At 38.3% G+C, this 21928-nt stretch overlaps 2 protein-coding genes across 3 annotated transcripts; one reads left to right on the top strand and one right to left on the bottom strand.

Moving 5' to 3' along the window:
• Positions 1-838: 838 nt before the first annotated feature.
• LOC128246810 (uncharacterized) lies at positions 839-17007 on the bottom strand. Of its 2 annotated transcripts, XM_052965263.1 has the most exons (3): positions 15888-17007; positions 5554-5610; positions 839-5349 (listed from the first exon to the last, which is right to left on the bottom strand). In XM_052965263.1, exon 3 carries the CDS (start codon positions 5337-5339, stop codon positions 1170-1172), a length of 4170 nt encoding a protein of 1389 aa, XP_052821223.1. In that variant the 5' UTR covers positions 5340-5349; positions 5554-5610; positions 15888-17007; the 3' UTR covers positions 839-1169. The 2 variants fall into 2 exon arrangements, with proteins under 2 accessions (XP_052821223.1, XP_052821222.1); XM_052965262.1 differs by lacking the exon at positions 15888-17007 and having other exon boundaries at positions 5554-5852.
• LOC128246811 (uncharacterized) lies at positions 14908-21088 on the top strand. Its single transcript, XM_052965264.1, has 4 exons — positions 14908-15135; positions 17930-18846; positions 19220-19327; positions 19588-21088. Exons 2-4 carry the CDS (start codon positions 17955-17957, stop codon positions 20571-20573), a joined length of 1986 nt encoding a protein of 661 aa, XP_052821224.1. The 5' UTR covers positions 14908-15135; positions 17930-17954; the 3' UTR covers positions 20574-21088.
• The last annotated feature ends 840 nt before the right edge of the window (positions 21089-21928 follow it).

Raw genomic sequence — 21928 nt, 5'->3', positions numbered from 1 at the left:
GAAGAAATTTACTTTAATACACACATAAATGAGGTTAGTGTTAATAGTTGTAATGATTGTTGTAGTGTCCGTATGTGTTATATGCATCAGGCGGATGGTTATTCGGACCGCAAGGATGGAATTGCTCAAAATGTTGATTTTGCTGTATCTGGTGCTCCTGTTTGAAGTTGAGGTCCCTGAGAGATGACTGTAGCCTTGAATTATCATTTGCTAGTAATGTGTTGCACGATGTTAATGTTTTGATTTCAGCGTGAAGAGTGTCATTATCCTGAGTTATTGCCGTCATTTCTCTATTTAATTCATTAACACGAAAGAGGGCAAGTTCCTTGAGTAGTCAATCATGCCTAAGTAGACTACAAAGCACCCGGTGACCCCTTCTTATTCTATATAAATGATGCAATCGCGTTCGAAGTCAATTTTCAAGCTCAGTCAAGTGTGACGTAATTCCTCCGCTTTCGACACAGACTTTTGGTAGAAGGGAACCAATGTGTAATAATAACTTGTATAGACATGAAAGTGATATGTAAACCAGTGGCATTTTGGGGGTTTCTTCAATACAATGTTATATGAGCCATGTTCGGAATTTAGCATTAAGAAAGACAATATCATCAGTATTAATTAAAATGGACTTCTTCAGAAGGAAAATCAAGTACGTCAAACGGTCGGTTAGCAGTGTTATCATCAGTGTATAATTCGGGGCAATGCGGAATCCAAAAGTCAGTCATTAAATTTACGATGGGATAATAGTCTCAGTGTTTCGTGTACTATTGTCTTTTAACTGAATAGATACACATATGAAGACTAAATCTCGATAACATTTATATTTTATTTACAGCATTCCAATACATGTATACGACATATGAAATAAAATGAATATTTAAATTTTCAGCAAGTTGTATACAACAAACAAAGGCATACAAAAAGAAAAAGAGTACATTAATGTCCATAGGGCATAGGGGCATACAGATGATGTTAACATATTACATTCACTATATGCATGAATTATTAACAACATATTTAGTAAATAAAAACAAAATGAGAAAACAAAACGGAATTGCAACATTGTTGATGTATTAACATGTCAATATTCGATGCATGTACACTTGAAACAAAATCAATAGAATATTATAACAGCTATAAACAACATGTAAAAAGTATACACAAATGCATTAGTATCCGTAAGGATAGGTAAGGTAATTCTCATTGATTACTCTTTTGTCAAACACAAGTCTATAGTCTTTTGTTTCTTGTCTTGTGATTACACTAGTTTGTGTTATGTCCCTGCATATTTTCATGTCCTGAACTTGAATAGCTGATGGGCTTTGGGATGATCCCCTAACCATATCGACCACTGTATTGTAATTGATTTGGAGTGAGTTTTTAAAATTCATCGTGATCCCTTTGACTTTGCAAAGCGAAAAGTAACCGTTTTTGTCACATCGTTCTGTTTTGTACGCATAATTTTTGGGACCACCGGTGACAAATTTTGTTATTTTATTTTCCGGAACCTCATCTGTGAGATCTCCAAGAAAATCTCCGAGTGGCGGCTTCCACTGCCCAAGCTTTGAAATAAAGAATATCGAATCTGTGTCCGTATATAGACAGCGTTGACCCAGACCCTGTAGATAGCTGTAGAGTTTAAGGCGGGCCTGTGCCGTTGTGTATGCAGCTATCACAACGTTTGTCCTAGAGGAATCCGAAATGAAATCTTCACTGTATGCCCAGTCAAGTTGTACTGTTTCCTCATTTACAAAATGGATGTTCTTGATTGTTTGTTGGTCATTTGTCATAAATTCAAAAAACTCCTTGGTGTCTGTTACGTAAGACGTTTGTGCTAGATTTGAACGTTGGCCAAATTTGCCCCAGAAAGAATTCAGCATCAGCTTAGCCAAGGATCGAAGACCTGAATTTTTGAGAATCATGTTATAGTCTAAAAGTATACCCTCCTTGTCATAGAATCTTTTAATATACCATTGCTTGTCTTCTTCTGTTTTGCACCATTCTGGCCAACCGCTTGCTTCCTGCTTTAGTTTCAGGAAGGTATTCACGTATTCAGTGAATAAACCGCCACATTTGGAGTCTGGGTCATACTGCGAAATATTTTCAAAATGCCAAACTTCGTAGATTTTCACAATTTTGTAACCCTGCGATATTGCCAGTTTTACCTCGTCTGTAACCCAAGTACCCAGGAAAGCTCTTTCATTATCAGTATGCTGACATGGCGACTGCTGGTACTGGTCTGCGCATGTTCTACACAGGCTAAAAAGTAGCTTTTTATTCGATTTCACGGGTAAAACGGGTATGTAGAGTCCGTGAGGAGGTACGATTTTACACTTGATCAGTCCTTCGTATTCGGTTATGTTTTCGAAATTTTCGGTGACAATTTCGGGGTGCCCCAAAGGTATTTTCCCAGTTTTGTTCACATATGGATACAATGATGTCACGTCATAATAGTTTATTTCTTGTTCACTTGACGCTTCTTCATACAATTTGAACCCTTCTGTGCGACCCCCGAAGAAAGCATCTCTTGGTTCAAGAGGGCAGACATATTCAAGGTTGTGTATGTATTGTTTCATGTCTAGGTTGATCTCCATGTCGTTTTTGAAGTCGCATTCCCATTTAGATTCATAGGAATAACCTTCAGATTTTATAAAAGCTTTTTTTGCCATGGTTCTCGCATATAATTCGCCCATACTCGTGTCATTGACAGGATTAATTGTTGTCGTTGAAAAACATTTCTGGCATCCGTGCCAAAAACAGCCATGGAATTCCAATACCACCTTTTCACCGTCGCGTTCGTAATACCCATCCACTTTATACGGCCCAATTTGCTTTTCGCCGTAGTTCCTGCCATGTTGGATGTTGATTTGATTTTCGTGCGCTAGATATGACATCCATTGATAGGCCATAATTGACTGTTTTTCTTCTGGTCTGTAACCGTGAGATGGAATAATGCCAATACTTTCGTGTTCCAGAAAATTTCGCCGGAACACCAGATTACATGCCGAGGCAATGGTCAAACAATTTTCAAACGGATCAATGCCAGGAACTTTACTCTTTTGTGTTATTTCCTGAAACAGCTCGCGAAACTTCAGACAGCATTTCCTCAAAATGTCCACATCTGATCGGCAGTATTTTAACAGTTCATATTGAAAATCAAACGCGTCGTTTTTGTGAATGTCATACCATGCCATGAACTCCATTCGTTTGTCTATTTTCATACCATCTGGGTAGTAGTACTTCATGTCTGGTAACTTCGTGAGTATCGCGGTTTGGTATTCTTGTCGATTAAATAGATGCGGAAAGTAGCCCTTTGCGAGTTCCGCAATTCCAAATGATTTGGGCATATCCGCTAATGCCATTGGAATAAAATTTATGGAGTCGATGAAGCGTATTTTGCAAACAGGAACTTTAATGGACATAAATTTTGTTCCGTTTGTTATGACCTCTGGTAATATGGCATTTTCATGCAGGTATTGCAGAACAGGATAACTGTCATAACCCTTGAAATTATGACAAATTACGGTGGCACCAACATTTTCTTCAGAAAATAACCAATTACAAAACCGCCGAGTGGTCTGATCGCCTTTGAAAATCAGTTCATTTTTGCCGCAATATTCACACTCCGAATCGCTTGACAAGTCGTACTTTAGGCAATGATGGCATACTCTTTGCGCGACACACAAGTTCGGTTCATGTTTATAAGAACCACAGGTTGCTTTATTACAATTGACACACTTTCCGTTTACCCCAGATAGATATCCTTTTTCGCAATGAAGCTGCTGATCTTGTGTGCACTCAAAGTCAAAAAATATATATTTTGTGCCGTTTGTTTTCTTTTTAATAGTTCCTCCCTCGGATTTAGTTACCTCGATTGGCTGCATAAAGCACTGGTGATCTTCTGTCACGAATTCCTTACATGTTTTGCAGTATTTTTCATTACATACGTGAGGCTTCTTATGTTTCCGCACATTAATTGCTTGTCCGCAATCCTTACATTTGTAATACATACTGCAGGTTGATGAGCCAATGTCGTGGTTAAGCTTGTGCATTGCAAAACACGTTTCGTTTATAAAATTGCGATTGCAGCCGGTACAATGTTCCCAGTTAAGAGAGTCGTCCTCGTGTAGACGATGACAGTGGACGCAAGGATGGTTACAGGCATGTTGCTCTTTGTTACTGTAACCTTTCTTACATTGTAGACAGAAGTAACTTCTATTCAAAAATCCTGCGACTGTCGTGATGACATCAAAGTGATTATTGTGCGAGTACAAATAAATGGGCACGCCGTCATCCAGTCCATCATAGATGATAGCATTGAAGTGTTCCTTCGATAAAACAATGATTCTATATTTAGGAAGTACTGTTTGAAACAGTTTTACTTCTTCAATACCGCAGCGTTTCAGAGGCACCCCGGCCTTGTCGTGCAAGTTAAGTGCCAGTTGTTTCTGTGCATGGTGGCCTTGGCGTATATTATTCCACTGTGGGTGTTTTTCTATGCGCGCTATCGCTGTAACTATGGCGCGTGCACAACAAACCTCATCCGTATTTCTTATTTGAATGACACTTCCTTTATTATTTAATAACTTTGATATGTCCACAAAAGGTTTCCCCCGAAATCCACTTCCAGTAGGCAAATGCACGTGAACGAATTCCAACCCGAACGTTTCGTCAAGCACAAACTGTTCATACGACTGAAGCACTCTCTCTATTTCTGACAAAAGTCTGTCGACTGTAAGTTCAGACCTTCGCATAAACGGAAGGACAATGGGAAAGTCCAATTGCGGATTATCCATCGTAACTCTTACTTTGTCGGACGATGGTATGTTGCCTGCAATGGTTTCAATGATTGATTGAAAAATTTGTTTTAAAGTTTTAATTATGTTTGGAAGTTCCCTGATTTCCATATCTTGTACTGTTATTTTGTAATATGATGCAGTTGTGTTGAATTTTTCTATCCTTCTTTCACTAATTTGTTCTACTTGATAATATTTCATCGCATCGTCTTTTGCAGTTAATTTTTGTCTCTTCCGAGTTCCGTTAGAATTTGTGTCATCATCACTAGTCCTCTTTCTTCCGCCACCACTTTGGTTTTGATGTTGCAAGAAATGCTCCTCAAGTGCATCACTTCTCGTAAATACCCGAAGGCACTCGGGGCAGTGGTGATTATTTTCGTCCTCATGTTTTTTCATATGTTGCTTTAAGTTATTCTTCCTAGTGAAGTCTTTCTTGCAGGTCGGGCATGTATATTTTGGCCAATGATTCTCGGTTCTTCTATGTTGTAATAGCTGACTCAGTTTGGAGAAAGTAACATTGCAGACCTCGCATTGGTACGTCATGACTGTCGCTCTGAAAATGTACAGAATTAGTCATTCAGTGGTCTTAATAAGATGAATAAGGAAAATATAATTTCAAAATTTACTCATTCTAGATGTGAGTAAAATTGTATTATAAATTACAAATAACGTTTAGAATGCAGCTAAAAAGCCAGGCGAGACAACAGAAAAGCCAGGCGAGACAACAAAGTCCAGTTAAGACTAAATGTGTGCTTACCTTTTGCTCGCTGCTATGTTGTCCACTGCTTTTTAATCCGAGACGTTTAACTGCTATCTGCAAAATAATAATACAGCGTGAGAAGAGTTGTACTTATAAGCTAAAATAATTTGCGCATGCGCAAGTGCTGGTTTTTAAAAGGAATATGATTGGCTGAATAAAAACACCGTTCACTTTAATACTTAAGAAAAGGTAACAAGCAATCATTCTGAATAAAGACATCGGAGGAATAACATGGAATATCCCAAGTGTCCAAAGTGTGACCAGCAGTTTTCAAGAAGGGATGCTATGCTGAGACATCAAAAGCACAAGCATAAGGCCGTCAATCATGAAATGGAGATGGTGTTCAATGAAGCGTATCCACCACCACCACCACCACCACCACCACCACCACTGGAAGTGCCACCACCACCACCACCACGGAGAGAGTCACAACCACCACCACCACCACCACCACCGCCACAGAGAGAGTCACAACCACCACCACCACCACCACCACCACCGCCACAGAGAGAGTCACATCCACCACCACCACCACCACCACCACCACCACAGGGAGCGCGAACATCAGACGAAATAAATTCACAAAATATGACGTTTCAACACCCGTTTACAATGATGATATCTGGGCCGACAGGTATTGGTTTGTTCAAATACATGTATTTCTACTTAAATTATATACACACTATTCTATTATTTTTAAGATGAACTAAGGTCAATAACATACCATTCTTTACTCAATTCAGCATGCGGAAAGACGACCTTTGTAAAGGATGTACTACAGAATCATAAGTCTAGGATCCAACCTACTGTGCAAAGAATACTATGGCTTTACAAAAGATGGCAACCGCTGTACTCAATAATCAGGGAGTCTGTGTTACCGAGAGTGGAATTTGTGCAAGGCATTCCTACGGATTTGGCGGATGACGACTTTTTCGATCCCAGATTCAACAATTTACTTATTTTGGATGACTTATTTTCTGACGCTGGCAAAGACAAACGTATCAATGATCTATTTACGAATGGCTCGCATCATAGATCTTTATCTGTGGTTTCTATCAATCAGAACTTATTTGGCACGAAAGATCCGACGCAAAGGCGCAACTGTCATTATCTGGTACTGTTCAACAATCCTGTAGATCGCCAATCGGTGATGGTTTTGGCGCGCCAAATGTACCCGGGACACACGGATAAGTTTATGCACACGTTTGCAAAAGCCACAAAGTACCCCTACGGGTATTTGCTGGTGGACTTAAAACCATTTACTGCGGAAAATGACAGATTAAAATATGTCTCGAAACCTAAACGATTCTACCAGGAAAGCGAGTTGCCAAATTCGACCAATCACCAACTAGAAAGTCCATGTACTGTTATAAAAGAGAATAAGTTGTTAGAAACAAATCATTATTCGGTCGGAGTTCAAACTGTTCACATCGACGATCAAGGAGAAGCAATGGCTGAAAAGGGGCAACCCTGTGACGATTGCGGACTGTTATTCGATTCTGCGCACGATGTGCAAAGGCACGTTAAACATGGTTGGTGTCCGGAAACAAGGGAAACCATGGGTGAGCCGCCGGCGAAACGACCCATGACTGACAAACATAGTGATGATACAATGGACGTAGATATAGAAGAAAATGATGGTTTTCGTCATATCTGGGAAATTGCTCACAAAGAAAATAAAGTTAAATTCAACAAGTTATACGACCAGTACATCGATGATGGATATAATGAAGAAGATTCGTACGAAATGGCCACAGAGCGTACACAGCCGTTTAAAGAAAGGATTTTCTTTGCCAATTATCAACGCCTTTTGGAAATGTACTGGCTGCCGTTGGTGACAAATGCATCCCATAGGGTAATAGTTGAGCAGATTGATAAACTACGACAAAAAGGCGTTAGTTTACCTTCTGCAATAAAAAGAGTCATTAAAAAACATCAGCATCAATTTCAAGACTTATTCGAACTTTCGGAAGACAGTGGAGAAGAGAGTGACGATGAAAGTAGTGGCAGCGAGGACCAATAAATATAAAGTGTAAAAACATTTTACTTCAGTTGTACTTGCGGACTCAACAAGTACAGACATGGCTTCTTGGAAGGAGTATTTAAAGACCATTTATTACGATCCATCACACCCTGCCAGTTTTGCCGGTCCTCAAAAATTGTACAAAGCGGTACAAAAAGAAGGCAAATTCAAACTTGGTATGCACAGGATACGGCAATTTTTGCATGATCAAGAATCGTACAGTCTTCACAAGCCCGTGCGAAGGCGCTTTCAACGCAATCATATTATTAGCGCGGGAAAAGATGATGTATGGATGGCTGACTTAATCGATATGGTCAAGTTTGCAAACTGGAACGACGATTACAAGTACATTCTGCTGGTTATAGATACGTTTTCCAAGTACGTATGGCTTCGCCCTTTACGACGAAAAACTGGTGAGGCAGTGGCAGAGGCATTTACAGACATATTTCAAACGTCTGGTCGAGATCCAGCAAAAATGATTACGGATAAATGTATGTTAATGTCAAATATATATGTCTGAAAGATTTGGCATTTTTAAAATAGTGAGTACATGGATGTCTTTCGTAAACAAGCTTTGAATGCGTAATTTAATACAATGTTATGTTTCAGGACAAGAGTTTAAAGCCAAGCGTGTTCAGGACCGCATGCGCAAGTTCGACGTGCATTATTTCCCAACACAGAACGAAACCAAGGCTTCCACTTCGGAACGGGCCATTTTAACCATCAAACGAAAACTCTACCGCTACTTTAATCACAAAGATAGTCATCAGTATCTGTCAATTTTGCAACATATTGCAGAAAGCTACAATCATACCTATCATAGAACCATTGATATGCGACCCGCCGACGTCAAAGGCAATAACCAGGAAGAAGTGAGATTAGCTACATACTTTGCACAAAATCCTAAAGGAAAGGAACTTTTGCCTAAACTGAAACCTTTTAAATTTCGAGTCGGTGATTATGTACGCATTAGCCATTTAAAATCAGCATTTACACGAGCATACGATGAGACATATTCGGGAGAGTTATTTCGCGTACATACACGCTACCACAGAGGAATTCTACCCATCTACAGGCTCAATGACTTGCAGGATGAACCTATCAAAGGAACATTTTATGAAAGCGAACTGCAGAAAGTTCGTGTGAATGCTGATCAAACGTGGAAAGTGGAAAAAGTGTTAAAACGACGGGGCAAAGGACGCAATATGCAATACTTTGTAAAGTGGAAATATTACCCCAAAAAGTTCAATAGCTGGATATCTGCGAGTGACATGGAATAACACACTTCAAGTGTTGCAATCAAATGCGTTAAGAACCATGGTGCATGTTTGTCAAAAAACTTTTTTTACTTTGTGTGACATGAATGAATGATGTATTTTTCATTAGGCAAGTGTATGATTTCTTTAACATTATATATTGTGAGATTAGACAAGTTTACCTTTATATGCTTTGTAGATATATGCAAATAAATTCTGTAAACGAGGTGTTTATTATTAATTGTTACTGAAACCTTGATCAAGAACACAATGTCGAACATTCAATTTTATTGAACAACTGGATCATAATTTGTTGAAAAATCACTAAAGTTTGAACGAATACCGACTAATATACTTAATACTATATTAAAAAAAATATAATTTATAAGACAAAGGAGTTATAAATTGATTTATATTAAGCACTTATACATTTAAATGCTCAACGGCAGGCAGTCAGGAGCTGGTCAGCGTGGTGTCTGGATGTTCTTATTTCAATTAGTGTAACATAACCTGTTTACACTTGAAGCGTGGCGGAAGTTGCGCAGTACGTCATTGCAATTTCCAAGCCCACGCAGATGATCAACAAGCAGCTTCGCGGTCGAATATTTTTTCAATTGTGCATTCTGATGTGGATTCTCGGGTTTACAGTAAATTGTATCTTATACCTTTAATCTTTTTCTTACATATGCAATCAAGATTGATAACATAACGGAGCGTTTTTCGCCATATTTCGCAAAGCATCATCTGGATCCTTTGACCTACTTGCACCGCGTCTTTTCCTTTGTTTGAAGAGAAGTTTGTTTTTCTATTATTATCTAGAAAGTTCCAAGATTATAACATGCCATTGTCCGTTTTAATTTTAGGACATTCGTTTACAAAACATTTGCAGTCATGGTGTGTTTCGAACCATAAAATTAACATGGGCCTGGCCGAAGAAAAAATGCAAATATTCTGGCATGGCGTGGGCGGTGGGACTCTGCTTCCAATCACGAACACAAAATCGCTTTGGCAGGCTTCATACCTTGTATCTGAGCTTCACATTGATGTGGTATTTTTGGACATAGGCAGTAATGACTTGTGTAATATGAATTTATCTGTTGACCAAACAGTTCATGCCCTGATTGAATTGACAACAACCCTTCTTAAGTTAGGTTGCAAAAAGGTTGTTGTTTCCGAAATTTTAGAGCGCTGTGGCAATCACCCTTTCAATACACGGGCGAGACAAACCAATACATTGCTTCGTTCGCAATGCCATCACAACCCAGACATTGTGTTTTGGTCGCACTGCAGAAATAACTTTAATCTGCGTTTTACTCAGGATTTCTGTGCTGATGATGGCATACATGTGCACCCTTTGTGTGGAATGCCAAGATACTATTTTTCTGTACGAAGTGCGCTTCTTTTTGCAGAAAGAAGGGTGTCACATTTCAAATAAGACATAAATTGCCTATCACATGTATAAACATGTTAATCCGTCTTCTTTTTATATATTTGCTATCATGACCATTTTGTTGCATAGCTATATATATTTCAGACACTGATGAAACCAGTGTTGTAACAGAGCAGTTGCAGTTGACAGTGAGCAGCCCATGAGAGAACAGTTGCTCTTCCCATCTGACACCATTTAAAAAAAAAAAAAAACTGGTTTCAAGTATTACTATCATTTCTGTTTCTCTGCAACGCAGTTGTTTATATGTCAAATTTATCGCTTATATAAACTATAATAGAGTACACGGTTAATATGGCATGACACTCTATTTGACTTCTGTATTCAAGTTTTGGGGAAATAATGCTTACCCGAACAAATATTTGTAGACATTTCATATTGATGTCATACGAACCAAACTTTGTGCAGATGCACATTTTACTTGAATACAAATATTTTTATTTGCTTCATTTTTGGCATTTTGTGTCAAATACTTATTATGATAAGGATGGATTTTCGGGCATTGGTTGTGTGCCTATTTCCAAGCCTTGGATTATTAAGGATGGATTTTCGGGCATTGGTTGTGTGCCTATTTCCAAGCCTTGTATTTTTTAAGGATGGATTTTCGGGCATTGGTTGTGTGCCTATTTCCAAGCCTTGTACTTAAGGATGGATTTTCGGGCATTGGTTGTGTGCCTATTTCCAAGCCTTGTACTTTTAAGGATGGATTTTCGGCATTGGTTGTGTGCCTATTTCCAAGCCTTGTTCTTTTAAGGATGGATTTTCGGGCATTGGTTGTGTGCCTATTTCCAAGCCTTGTACTTTTAAGAATGGATTTTCGGGCATTGGTTGTGTGCCTAATTCCAAGCCTTGTACTTTTAAGGATGGATTTTCGGGCATTGGTTGTGTGCCTATTTCCAATCCTTGTATATTTATGGATGGATTTTAGGGCATTGGTTGTGTTCCTATTTCCAATCCATTATTTTTTGGGTATATGTTTCTACCTGATTTCTGGTATTTCTCTTTTAATAGTTTCAGCACCATGGTCAAGAAGAACCCTAAATCTGCCAAGACGGGGAAACGTAAGGCAGACCCTGAGCCCAGCACCACTGGTGGGAAACAAAGCCGCGTTGCTGTCTTGTTGGCCAATGTTATATCGAAAGACGATGACATTCTCCAGGAAATCGGGGATTTGATCAACAGTGCCGGTGCTGCCAAACCAGACGGTACAGCTGTTTCGATTGCGTCCTCTGATTCATCAGAGCAAGACCTTGCTTCAGTTGATTCGCTTTATAGCGAGGTTAATACTGACTTTCCATCTGAAAATGCCGAACCAGAACATGTTTCTTTGGGAGCTTTTTCAGCAATTCACCCCCCGTTGGATCAGAAACTTGCTGACAAAATTCTAAATGGAGAGTATGTTGACTTTGCATCCATTATCCATAGGGACCATCTTGGTGAAACAATGACCATCAAAAAAACAAACAACTCAACTGTGACTTCAATACAGAAAGCATCTGCTAAACAAATTACTGAAATTGACCAATGGAATAAGGCTTTTCAAATATACGCAGACATATACTCAGCAAAATATCATTCTCAAGCACCACAACTTTTCCGGTACATGTCCATCATCCAAAATCTCTCCCATAACTCGCAACAATGGATTGCCTATGATGAAAAATTTAGGCGTCTGCGTGCAGCATCACCATCCATTCCTTGGGGAACTATACATACAGAAACATACCTTTTCTGCTGTATGATGAACAGTTCCTTTCGTGGCCCCTCAAAGTTCAATTCTAGGCCACACTCAAACAAAATCCCTGCACATATCCTATACAAGAAAGGTTACTGTTGGGAGTTTCAAGAATCAGGAGCCTGCAACAAACTCAAATGCACAGTTTCTCACCAATGTAGCAACTGTGAGGGGCCCCACGGTGCCTGTGGATGCCCAAAGCCATTCCATGCACCAAAGAGATCCCCATACCCAACAGTTCATGGTCAAAGACCCCATCAACTTTCCAAACAAGTCAACCTGCCAACACATCAGCCTCATAAAAGAGACTGATTTCCCTCTGCCCACCCCGGTGCTCATCCACAAGTTCATAGATTACCTTCATGGTTATGACACCGATAAAACACAGTTTCTTGCCAAAGGTTTCAGTGAGGGATTTCCTCTTGGTACAGAGGGAATCCTTTCACCACATACTGCACAAAACCATTCTTCTGTGCATACTCACTTCACATTTGTTCAAAATAAACTCTCAAAGGAAGTGACCCGGGGTCGCATAAAGGGTCCATATAACACCCCTCCACTAAAAAACTTTGTCTGTAGCCCGCTGGGAGCCGTACCAAAACGTACCCCAAACTGTTTTCGTCTTATCCACGATTTATCATTCTCACCTTCAGCAACCTTGCCTGCTGTGAACTCACTTATACCAAAACAAAATTCTGCGGTAACAATAGAAACATTTGACCATGTTGCCTCTCTCATTCTGCAATGTGGACGTAACTCAACCATCGCAAAAGCTGATATCGAAGAAGCGTTTCGAATTATCCCAATGTCACCATTAGACTACCACAAACTAGGTTTCACCTTCGATAACAAATATTATTTTGACACGGTTTTACCAATGGGTGCTTCATCATCAGTTGCCATATTTGAAGCTTTCTCTTCGAGTATTCAATGGGTCTTACAACATAAACTCAAGGTCAACTTCGTATCTCACATTATTGATAACTTCATCTTTGTGGGTCCGGCTGGAACTCAAACTTGTTCAAATTCCCTAAAGACTTTCCTGAATTTTGCTAAAGATATCGGTCTGCCAATTAAGGACTCAAAAACAGTACATCCCAACACTTCAGCAGAAGTGCATGGAATTCTAGTGGATACCACTTCATTAACTGCCAAGCTGCCTGCAGACAAAGTCAGTTTGCTCCGTGATCTCTTAAAAAGCTTCAAACATCGTAAAAAGGTTACACTAAAAGAATTACAATCCCTTTTAGGTCACCTCAATTTTGCATGCAAAGTTATAAAACCAGGCCGCTGCTTTTTAAGGCGCCTTTATGACCTGACCATTGGTGTTATCAAACCTCACCATCATATTCGCATGACCAGCGAAACTAGAGCCGATCTTGCTCTATGGCATGCCTTCCTAGATAACTACAATGGTTGCACACTTTTAACAGGGGAACGATTTATTCCTTCTACAACCCTGAAATTGTTTTCTGACGCCGCGGGGTCAAAAGGGTTTGCGTGCACCCATGGTTCTTCCTGGACATTTGGTATCTTCCCTGAAAAGGTCAAACATCACCATATCAATATTCTTGAACTGTACCCAATTGCACTTGCTGTGACAATGTTTGGCCACCTCTGGAGAAACAAAAACATATTATTTATTTGCGACAACATGGCCGTTGTTTATTGCTTGAACAAACAGACATCAAAAGACAAAATTATGATGAAACTAATAAGAGCTATTGTTCTGACTGCTTTGGAAAACAATTTCTGCTTTCATTCCAAACACATTAGCACTAAGAACAACACAATATGCGACTTGCTTTCCCGTTTGCAGGTTAGCAAAGCATTGACATTGGCTCCTCACCTCAACAAAACGCCTTTACCAATACCACTCATCATGAGCCCACACAAAGTGATGCAGTTAAACAACAGCTGTTGATTGCATCTCTTGCATAATATACTACGCAAAATCTGCTCACATCTATCTCCTCAAAACTCAAAAAGGCAAACCAGGTGTGCAATACAACACGTTGTCACATAACGATTATGGTGGATGTTGGTTGTGCATCCATTTCACATGGCACTTTTTCATGCCAATTTTTCTTCCTTTTTAACAATTAGGGACATTGGTAGTGTGTCTCAATCATCTTGAAACATGTGCTTTGATAATCATTGTAGATACTTGTGTTATATGTATATATTTTCCATAGGCTGTTAATTTGTGTGTATGTATATCTGTCTAAATGTGCCAAACTTACATTTTACTTTGACATGACTCCTTATGTGTCAAATCTTTTGACAAATGTTTCTAATCATGTTTACCTTTTTGTTGTTATTTTAGATATGTGTCAATGACTGCTTTTTCAATGGGCAGTACCTTTACACTTCAATTTACCTATACTGTACCATATGTTTGTATAGGTTCACATGTATTATACATTGTCAACTTTCTTTATTTCTTCTAAACTTGCCATTTTATTTTTTTATTTTTACATAATTTTTTTTTTATTGTTATTATTTTTGTTTCTTTATTAATTTTGGTAGTTTTTGCTACCCTGAAGTATTATTCTCTAGTCATTATTGAATACGAATATACTTGCGCTCTCCCCTCCTTTGGTTGGACTTGGTTTGGGACTTTTTTGTACGCCCAACTTTATGGGACTTGTACTTATAATTTCACTCATAATCTCAATTATATAATAATCATACAATAAATATTGGCTGGTGTAAATGCACCAGCCCTTTTCAATCCAATAGCTGTTAGTGGTTCTTGTCCCATAAATGAACTTTGTCTGTGAGAGCGCAAATATAAAAATATAATTTATAAGACAAAGGAGTTATAAATTGATTTATATTAAGCACTTATACATTTAAATGCTCAACGGCAGGCAGTCAGGAGCTGGTCAGCGTGGTGTCTGGATGTTCTTATTTCAATTAGTGTAACATAACCTGTTTACACTTGAAGCGTGGCGGAAGTTGCGCAGTACGTCATTGCAATTTCCAAGCCCACGCAGATGATCAACAAGCAGCTTCGCGGTCGAATATTTTTCCTCCAACCCACCCCACCTCCTATGCGGTTTCATTTACAAAATACATGTCGATTCACCTTACGACGATGTTTAACCTGTTTAAGGTAAAATGTCATGTTATGGATTAAAATACAAAACAATATAAAATCTTGGACTATTTGGTGTATTGTTCAGAGCTGATAATAAACAATTTACTGGTTCATTTACTGGAAGAATTAAAGTGATAATTTTAATAAAGGAACGGGATAATAAAGAAATGGGAATTTAAATGTGGTTGGATAGGAAGCAGCCAGTAATTAATGTGGACTTTGCTTCATTAATTGCTGAGGAAAACACAATCTGATGAACTGAGAAAGATGGTGGCAGGATTAACATTATTTTACTTATGTGATCCGTGTATATGTTAACTCTATGTACAAAATTATTTATTTAATAGAAGAATTGCCACGGTCCCTATGCGTTTACAAGATGTTTATAAATCATTAGATATTACTAAGTGTATCTGTTCGCGTTACTGTTAACCAGAATTGGGTTATTGTGTTCTATTAATATTTTCAATTAAAAAAAACACTGCGCCGAACCAAACATAAATTTAAACAAGTGTATTCAAATACCAGTTTGCAAAAAGCATTCAATGCATTGAGTGAGCTTTCTGTCTAATAGTATACACATACCACAGAGTCAACCAAGCGCTATGTTTATTATGTACAACCAATGGCGTTTTATTATCTACCAACGCGAGGGAAATTTAAACATTATTTCAGTCACTGTAGTCTTATTCTTTTTACAAATACATCCGTATGCCTATCTATGATAATTATATTAAAGAAGTTTCATTAAAATTAAGACGACGTACCTTTTATCTATCCCATGACACATTTTGTCATACGGCCTGCAGGATGTCTGTGTTGGAAATGAATGATTTGGCGCAAGGTATAAATCAATGAATTGCGCAAACCTTACGTCATCGCAATATTAATAACGACAATATGTCGACATGGGATCCCACACTTCGTGTTCAAACACGTTTGGATTATTATCGCTATTAGGATGCTGTCTGAATTCAAAAGGATATGTATACTGTTAAAGTTGTTCACTTTATGTTAATATTTAATACATTAGGTATATTATATAGTTAATCTTGTAGTGTACATGATGTAAACACTACTGGAAGAATGTTTTGTTTAACGCTAAATTCCGAACATGGCTCATTTTACATTGTATAGAAGAAACCCCTAAACTGCCACATGTTTACGTATCACTTTCATGTCTATACAAGTTATTATTACACATTAGTTCCCTTCTACCAAAAGTCTGTGTCGAAAGCGGAGGAATTACGTCACACTTGACTGAGCTTGAAAATTGACTTCGAACGCGATTGCATCATTTATATAGAATAAGAAGGGGTCACCGGGTGCTTTGTAGTCTACTTAGGCATGATTGACTACTTCCTTGAATGACGAAAGGGACCTAACCTCTTCCTGCAACTGTTCAGCGTGCTCCTTCCATTCGTTGTAATGACCAAATAGTTCCGCGATTTTTTGTTCATGCGTAGTTATGTCTGTGTCTGAAAGTTGCACGTGGTTATAAAGTACCTAAATAAAATGATACAACAGGAACTAGCCTTGCAACTAAACCGTGGGATCTCAATTATACAATGTTAACTACAGGGTCAAGCCCAGTAGTTTACAATCAAATATCAACCCTGTTCAGAAGCACTCGACAAGGGCCCGAACGACACTGAACGAATAACAATAACATACAATCACCACTTATACACATACAAGCACCACAATCAGGCCACGCAAGCGATGATGTTGCCATTAAAACAGTCCATACCTTCTATTCCTTGTACATTGAATTGATTTGAAGGGCACTCATAAGTAAAAACAATTATTACGTACTGTAATAATACAATGAAAACAACACGGTAGGCTAAGATTTGAACAATAAACCAACCCTGTTAAAAGGCACAAGGCAATTGCCCAAACGACAACAAACTAGAGATACAAACGTATATACAACACATTACACAAATAGAAACACCACAAACCGACCACTCACTCATCAAAATAGCTTAACCAATAAATGATGTGATCAAGACTGGTGGTTTGCACCATATTGCCACACGATGTAACATTGTCAAGGCCAATATTCACATACCTCTTGAGTCTGACTCAGAAAAGCAAAGGTTTATTTTGTTGTAAAAATGCCATTTTCGGAGCAGAAATGGCGAAAATAGCGGTAAATGTTAAAAATAATGTGTTCTTCTATCAGGCATACTTATAGATAGTTAGTAACGTTTAAAAAGTCTTTTTTTTAACCTGTGTGTGAAACTTAGTCTCAAGCCATAAGTGAATACAGACCCTGGATTGTTAGTGTACTCTAATTATATCAACTGTCCTTACATGTGAAAAAAGAAATAAAATATGAGAAATTAACCGAATGAAAATTCATTCCAAATTGTAATGGCTTTTCATATGGTTTATTTATCATACCTTATAATTTGTAATGTAGCACATTGAAAACAAACTTATTTTATGAATGCTATTATTTTTGGATAAATAAGAATAAAGTCAACTCATGGCTGGCTTTCTGAAGAATGACATCAAACTATTCTTATGAAGTCAGTAGCTGTTTTGGCTCAATGTGGCAGGAAAACGAAACGATAACTGTACACACAAACTTGAAGAAAGAAATATATATCATAAGTTTATATAAAATGGTCAATGGTGGTTTTAATTAAGATATAACTTATATCAGGTAGCCCATTACTTTCTCTCTCATTAATAAACCTAAATGGTTTGTATGGTTTTAACAACGACTATCCTATATAACGAAACGGTCCTTTCAAATGAAACGCCGAGGAACAAAATGACCCATCTTTTTTAATTTCAGATTTGCAATAAATTGATAAAGGCAAATGGAGGTTCCTGGAAGGAAACGCCAGAAAGGAACATCTACTGTTGATATAACCTTGTGCGAGCCCTGCTCCCAAGATGGAGAGACGTTTCCAGCCGAGGCCTTTTGTTCAGTCTGCAGGGAGTTTTTATGCAAAACCTGCTCTAATGTACACAGGAAGCTCAGAGCAACAAAATCTCATGCACTCTTGGATAAGAGCAACATTACCACACCAATGAGACTCAAACCTGATGAACAAGAGAGTATTGAGCCTTGTGAGATCCATCCAAAGGAGTCCATCAAATATTTCTGTTCCACTCACCAGACCCTCACCTGTGGACACTGTTTAGCCTTTGAACATAGATCATGTGATATTACCCTCATCTCTGAAATTTCTAAAGATTTCAAAGATGGATTGGAGCATGGATATGTTTACAGAGTCATTGACAGGTTAATAAAAGACATTGATGCCTGTGTTTCTAATGTTGAAAACAGGATTGAGCTGGTAAAAAAGCTGGGCACAAATGAGATTAATAAACTGAGAATGTATCGAGATGAAGTTACTCAATACTTTGAGGAAAGAGAAAAATCTCTTTTGAAGAAAGTAAGACAGCTGAAAGCAAATGACGAAACAATGTTGGACTCCCTCACACCAAAGTGCAACAACCTAAAGTCCAAGGTAGAAACTATTTTGTCCCAACTGAAAGAACTAGAAGGGAATAATTCACAGTTCTTTATCAAAGGAAGGAGAGCCCTGCCACATCTAAGAAGTCTGCAGTCTGCTTTGGTCGACATTAAAAAGGAGACTTGTGTCCAACAGTACCTGTTTATAAAAGATCCATTAACAGAAAAGCTGCTTGCATCTACCACCGGACTTGGCATTGTAGAAAAGACTAGTGAATTAAAAACCGCAGGTAAGATGATACATCAATATACTTGTTCGGGTAGTGCAGTGGATATCACGCTTACTTCTCACCAAGGCGCCGAGTGTTTGATTCCCTGTCCAAGCGCATGTGAGTTTAGTTGGTGTTCACCAAGTGGGGCAAGTTGGTTAACCTACAGGTGCTCTGGTTTCTTTCACAGTATAAAATCACACCCGCATAAAATGTGCGCTCTATGAGATTGATTAATACCTTGTGATTATTTGTTTCGCTATCGTGATATATATTGGTTAAACCTAAATTATTATCATATCTGTACAATATCACACTACTACATCACTTCATAAAATCAAAATGTCATGCATTAGAATAAGTTGTTGTTTTTTTGAACTTTTCATCATTGTAGAAAGTACGCCCTACTATACATCAACGAGTAACACGAGAACAACTGCAACAAAAGCAGACACAGGTGTCCCTGCACGGTGCGACCAGAATAAATCTAGACAAAAAGAAAGTAAGCTTATAAATATGTCAACACGTTCATGTTGGTCTCATGTGGAAATGCTTGCATGTTTGGCTATTCAATAACTAAATTCTAGCGATAGCGTTGTTACAACCTAAAGTGCGTTTCTTGCCGTAAAACAATATTGACCCTAGTCAAGAATTACTGCCATGTCTTATTCTTGTTTGTTTGGCTGATGGTCATAAATTATACACAACAAAGACACGTCCATGTTGTAGCATTTGAATAAGACATGTTTTTGAAAATTGTAGGAAGGTCGGTGTCAGCTAAAAATCGCCAGACTGAACCGCATGTCGACCCAGTTGCATCAATCAAGTTCAAGCCACCATCTAACACGGAGGACTCCTACCGGACCAGTATGCTAGGTGCAGCCTTAACATTCAAGCCATCAGCTGACACTGAGGACATCCACCTGACCAGCATGCTAGACGCAGCCATCAAAGTCAAGCCACCATCTGACACTGAGGATTGTTACCTGACTAGCATGCTGCTCCTGCCAGGGGAGAGGCTACTCTTAGTAGACTGCAATAATGACACCGTAATGATGATGGCCCTACAGACAAGCAGTCTGGTGTCCCAGATCAGTATGCCGGGCACACCATGGGACCTCTGTCTCCTTCCAAGGGCCATGGTTGCAGTTACAATGCCCAATATTAAAAGCATTCAGTACATGGAAACAGAGGGACACCTCTCTCTGCTGGGAAACAGCATCAAGGTCAGAGATGAATGTTATGGTATTGGTTACCTTAATGGCCGGATTGTTGTTTCCTACAATGGTGGCAGAGTAGAAATGATAGACCTGAATGGAAAGACAATCAAGATGATAGATAGTACTTGCAGTGGAAGACCGGCATTTGAGGATCCTTGTTTCGTGGAAATTATTGGCGAAGGTCATAACGCAGTTATTTATGTGTCAGACAGCAAAATGCATACGATAACCAAGTTTGACACAGATCTGAGAATCATCCAGACATTTAAAGAGCATGCGCTGAGACAACCAACTGGCATGAGTGCAATAGGAAACCAGCTGCTTATCTGTGGCTATACCAGTAACAACATCTTGAGTTTGGACATGTCCACAGGCCAGATGAAACAGCTGCTTATAGACGAGAAGGAAATATTACAGCCATGCAGTGTCTGCTACTGTCCGCATTTGAAGAAACTTTATGTCATCTGCTATATGTTTGGCAATGCTGATTTGAACAATACTGTATTCGTCTATAAGATGCCAAAATAACCTGAAAATAGGTTTTTTTACTGACTTACTGAAAACTGAAAGATTACTTTGTTGTAAAATATTACTATTACTGTTTTAGCTTGCTGTTTAGCATTCACATTCAGTAATTATTGTTTATATATCATATTTATTCAGTCACATGTACTGTCAAGCATTTTTCTGCAATTTTGGTGGAATTTGAATCTTGAAAATATGGTCAATTTTCAGTGTACATATACCGGTATTTATATATATTCATATATGTGTTGTTTTCAGAGTTGTTTTTCCTGTGCTATTGAATGATGTATGTACTGTTTTAATGAATGTACTGTTTTATAATAATATAGACATAGACATCATAATATAATATTGCTGATAGATCAGAAATATTTGCATGCGTTGTGTAAGAATTTTCAATTTCAAATAAGAGTCACAATACGTTGAAGAAATTCACTTCACTCACAGATCGTGGAATTTCAGCTTGAATATAGAAGTAAATGTTTTTTATGTCTACGCTTTTAACTTAATAAAACAAGACCTAATGTTTCTTATATTACATTATTCCCGTACCAGAAGACTTTATCATGTCTACTCCATAACTCCTCAACCGACGGATTGATTTTGAGCTAAAGTGCACAAAACATGTCCCAGCCACATGCCATCATGTTTAAGGTCACAATTCTCCAAGTATATGGAAAGATTGGAAATTAAATGTTCGTACAAATGTTTACGATATAAGGTGAAATATTGCAATTTTTGTCCGCTCCTTGTCTATTACACGTATGGAATTATCTTTATGAAACTCAAGTCATGTTTTACCGTTTAAGACGATGAATAGTCTGCATATTGAAACTGCGCCGGTTCAAGGTCAAGGTCGCTTTACTTTGTCGAGGATTTGAACCTTGCATTCCGTGTCTGCTCCATTTCTCATACATTTATGGAATGATCTTCATGAAACTTTGGGTACACTCTTTTGCAACAATACTGAATATCAATATCTGTCACATGTCTCACTACCGTAAAGATAATACCTCAAAATACAGGAAGTTTCCAATTATCTAAAAATTGTTTTTGGGTTATGCAGCCCACTTCTGTTTTGTGAATGATTCTTATTCTGAGCATAATACAGCATTATGAGAACATTGTGGCCAGTTTAACTTGACCTTCGGCATTTCTTATCTTCGAATTGGCTTATGATAACTACTCATTTTTGTCTACCGAATATGTAACTGCCATCAAAAGAAATTCCAACATAGAAATTTCTGCCTCGGTGGAAAACAATATTCCACAGCTTTATGCTCCAAAAATAGTATTATTTTAAATACGTAATAGCACATGATTAAATTATCCAGTGGAACACCTCTACCAAATGATAT

Source organism: Mya arenaria, chromosome 9 (assembly GCF_026914265.1).
Source record: "Mya arenaria isolate MELC-2E11 chromosome 9, ASM2691426v1".
Classification (NCBI taxonomy): Eukaryota; Metazoa; Mollusca; class Bivalvia; order Myida; family Myidae; genus Mya; species Mya arenaria.
This window is presented reverse-complemented; position numbering and strand designations above follow the sequence as displayed.

Coding starts and splice junctions, on each gene's coding strand:
- LOC128246810 (XM_052965263.1), bottom strand. CDS start 5,339: ATGACGTACCAATGCGAGGTCTGCAATGTTACTTTCTCCAAACTGAGT.
- LOC128246811 (XM_052965264.1), top strand. CDS start 17,955: ATGGAGGTTCCTGGAAGGAAACGCCAGAAAGGAACATCTACTGTTGAT. Junction 18,847..19,219: donor TAGTGAATTAAAAACCGCAG/GTAAGATGATAC, acceptor TCATCATTGTAG/AAAGTACGCCCTACTATACA. Junction 19,328..19,587: donor TAAATCTAGACAAAAAGAAA/GTAAGCTTATAA, acceptor TGAAAATTGTAG/GAAGGTCGGTGTCAGCTAAA.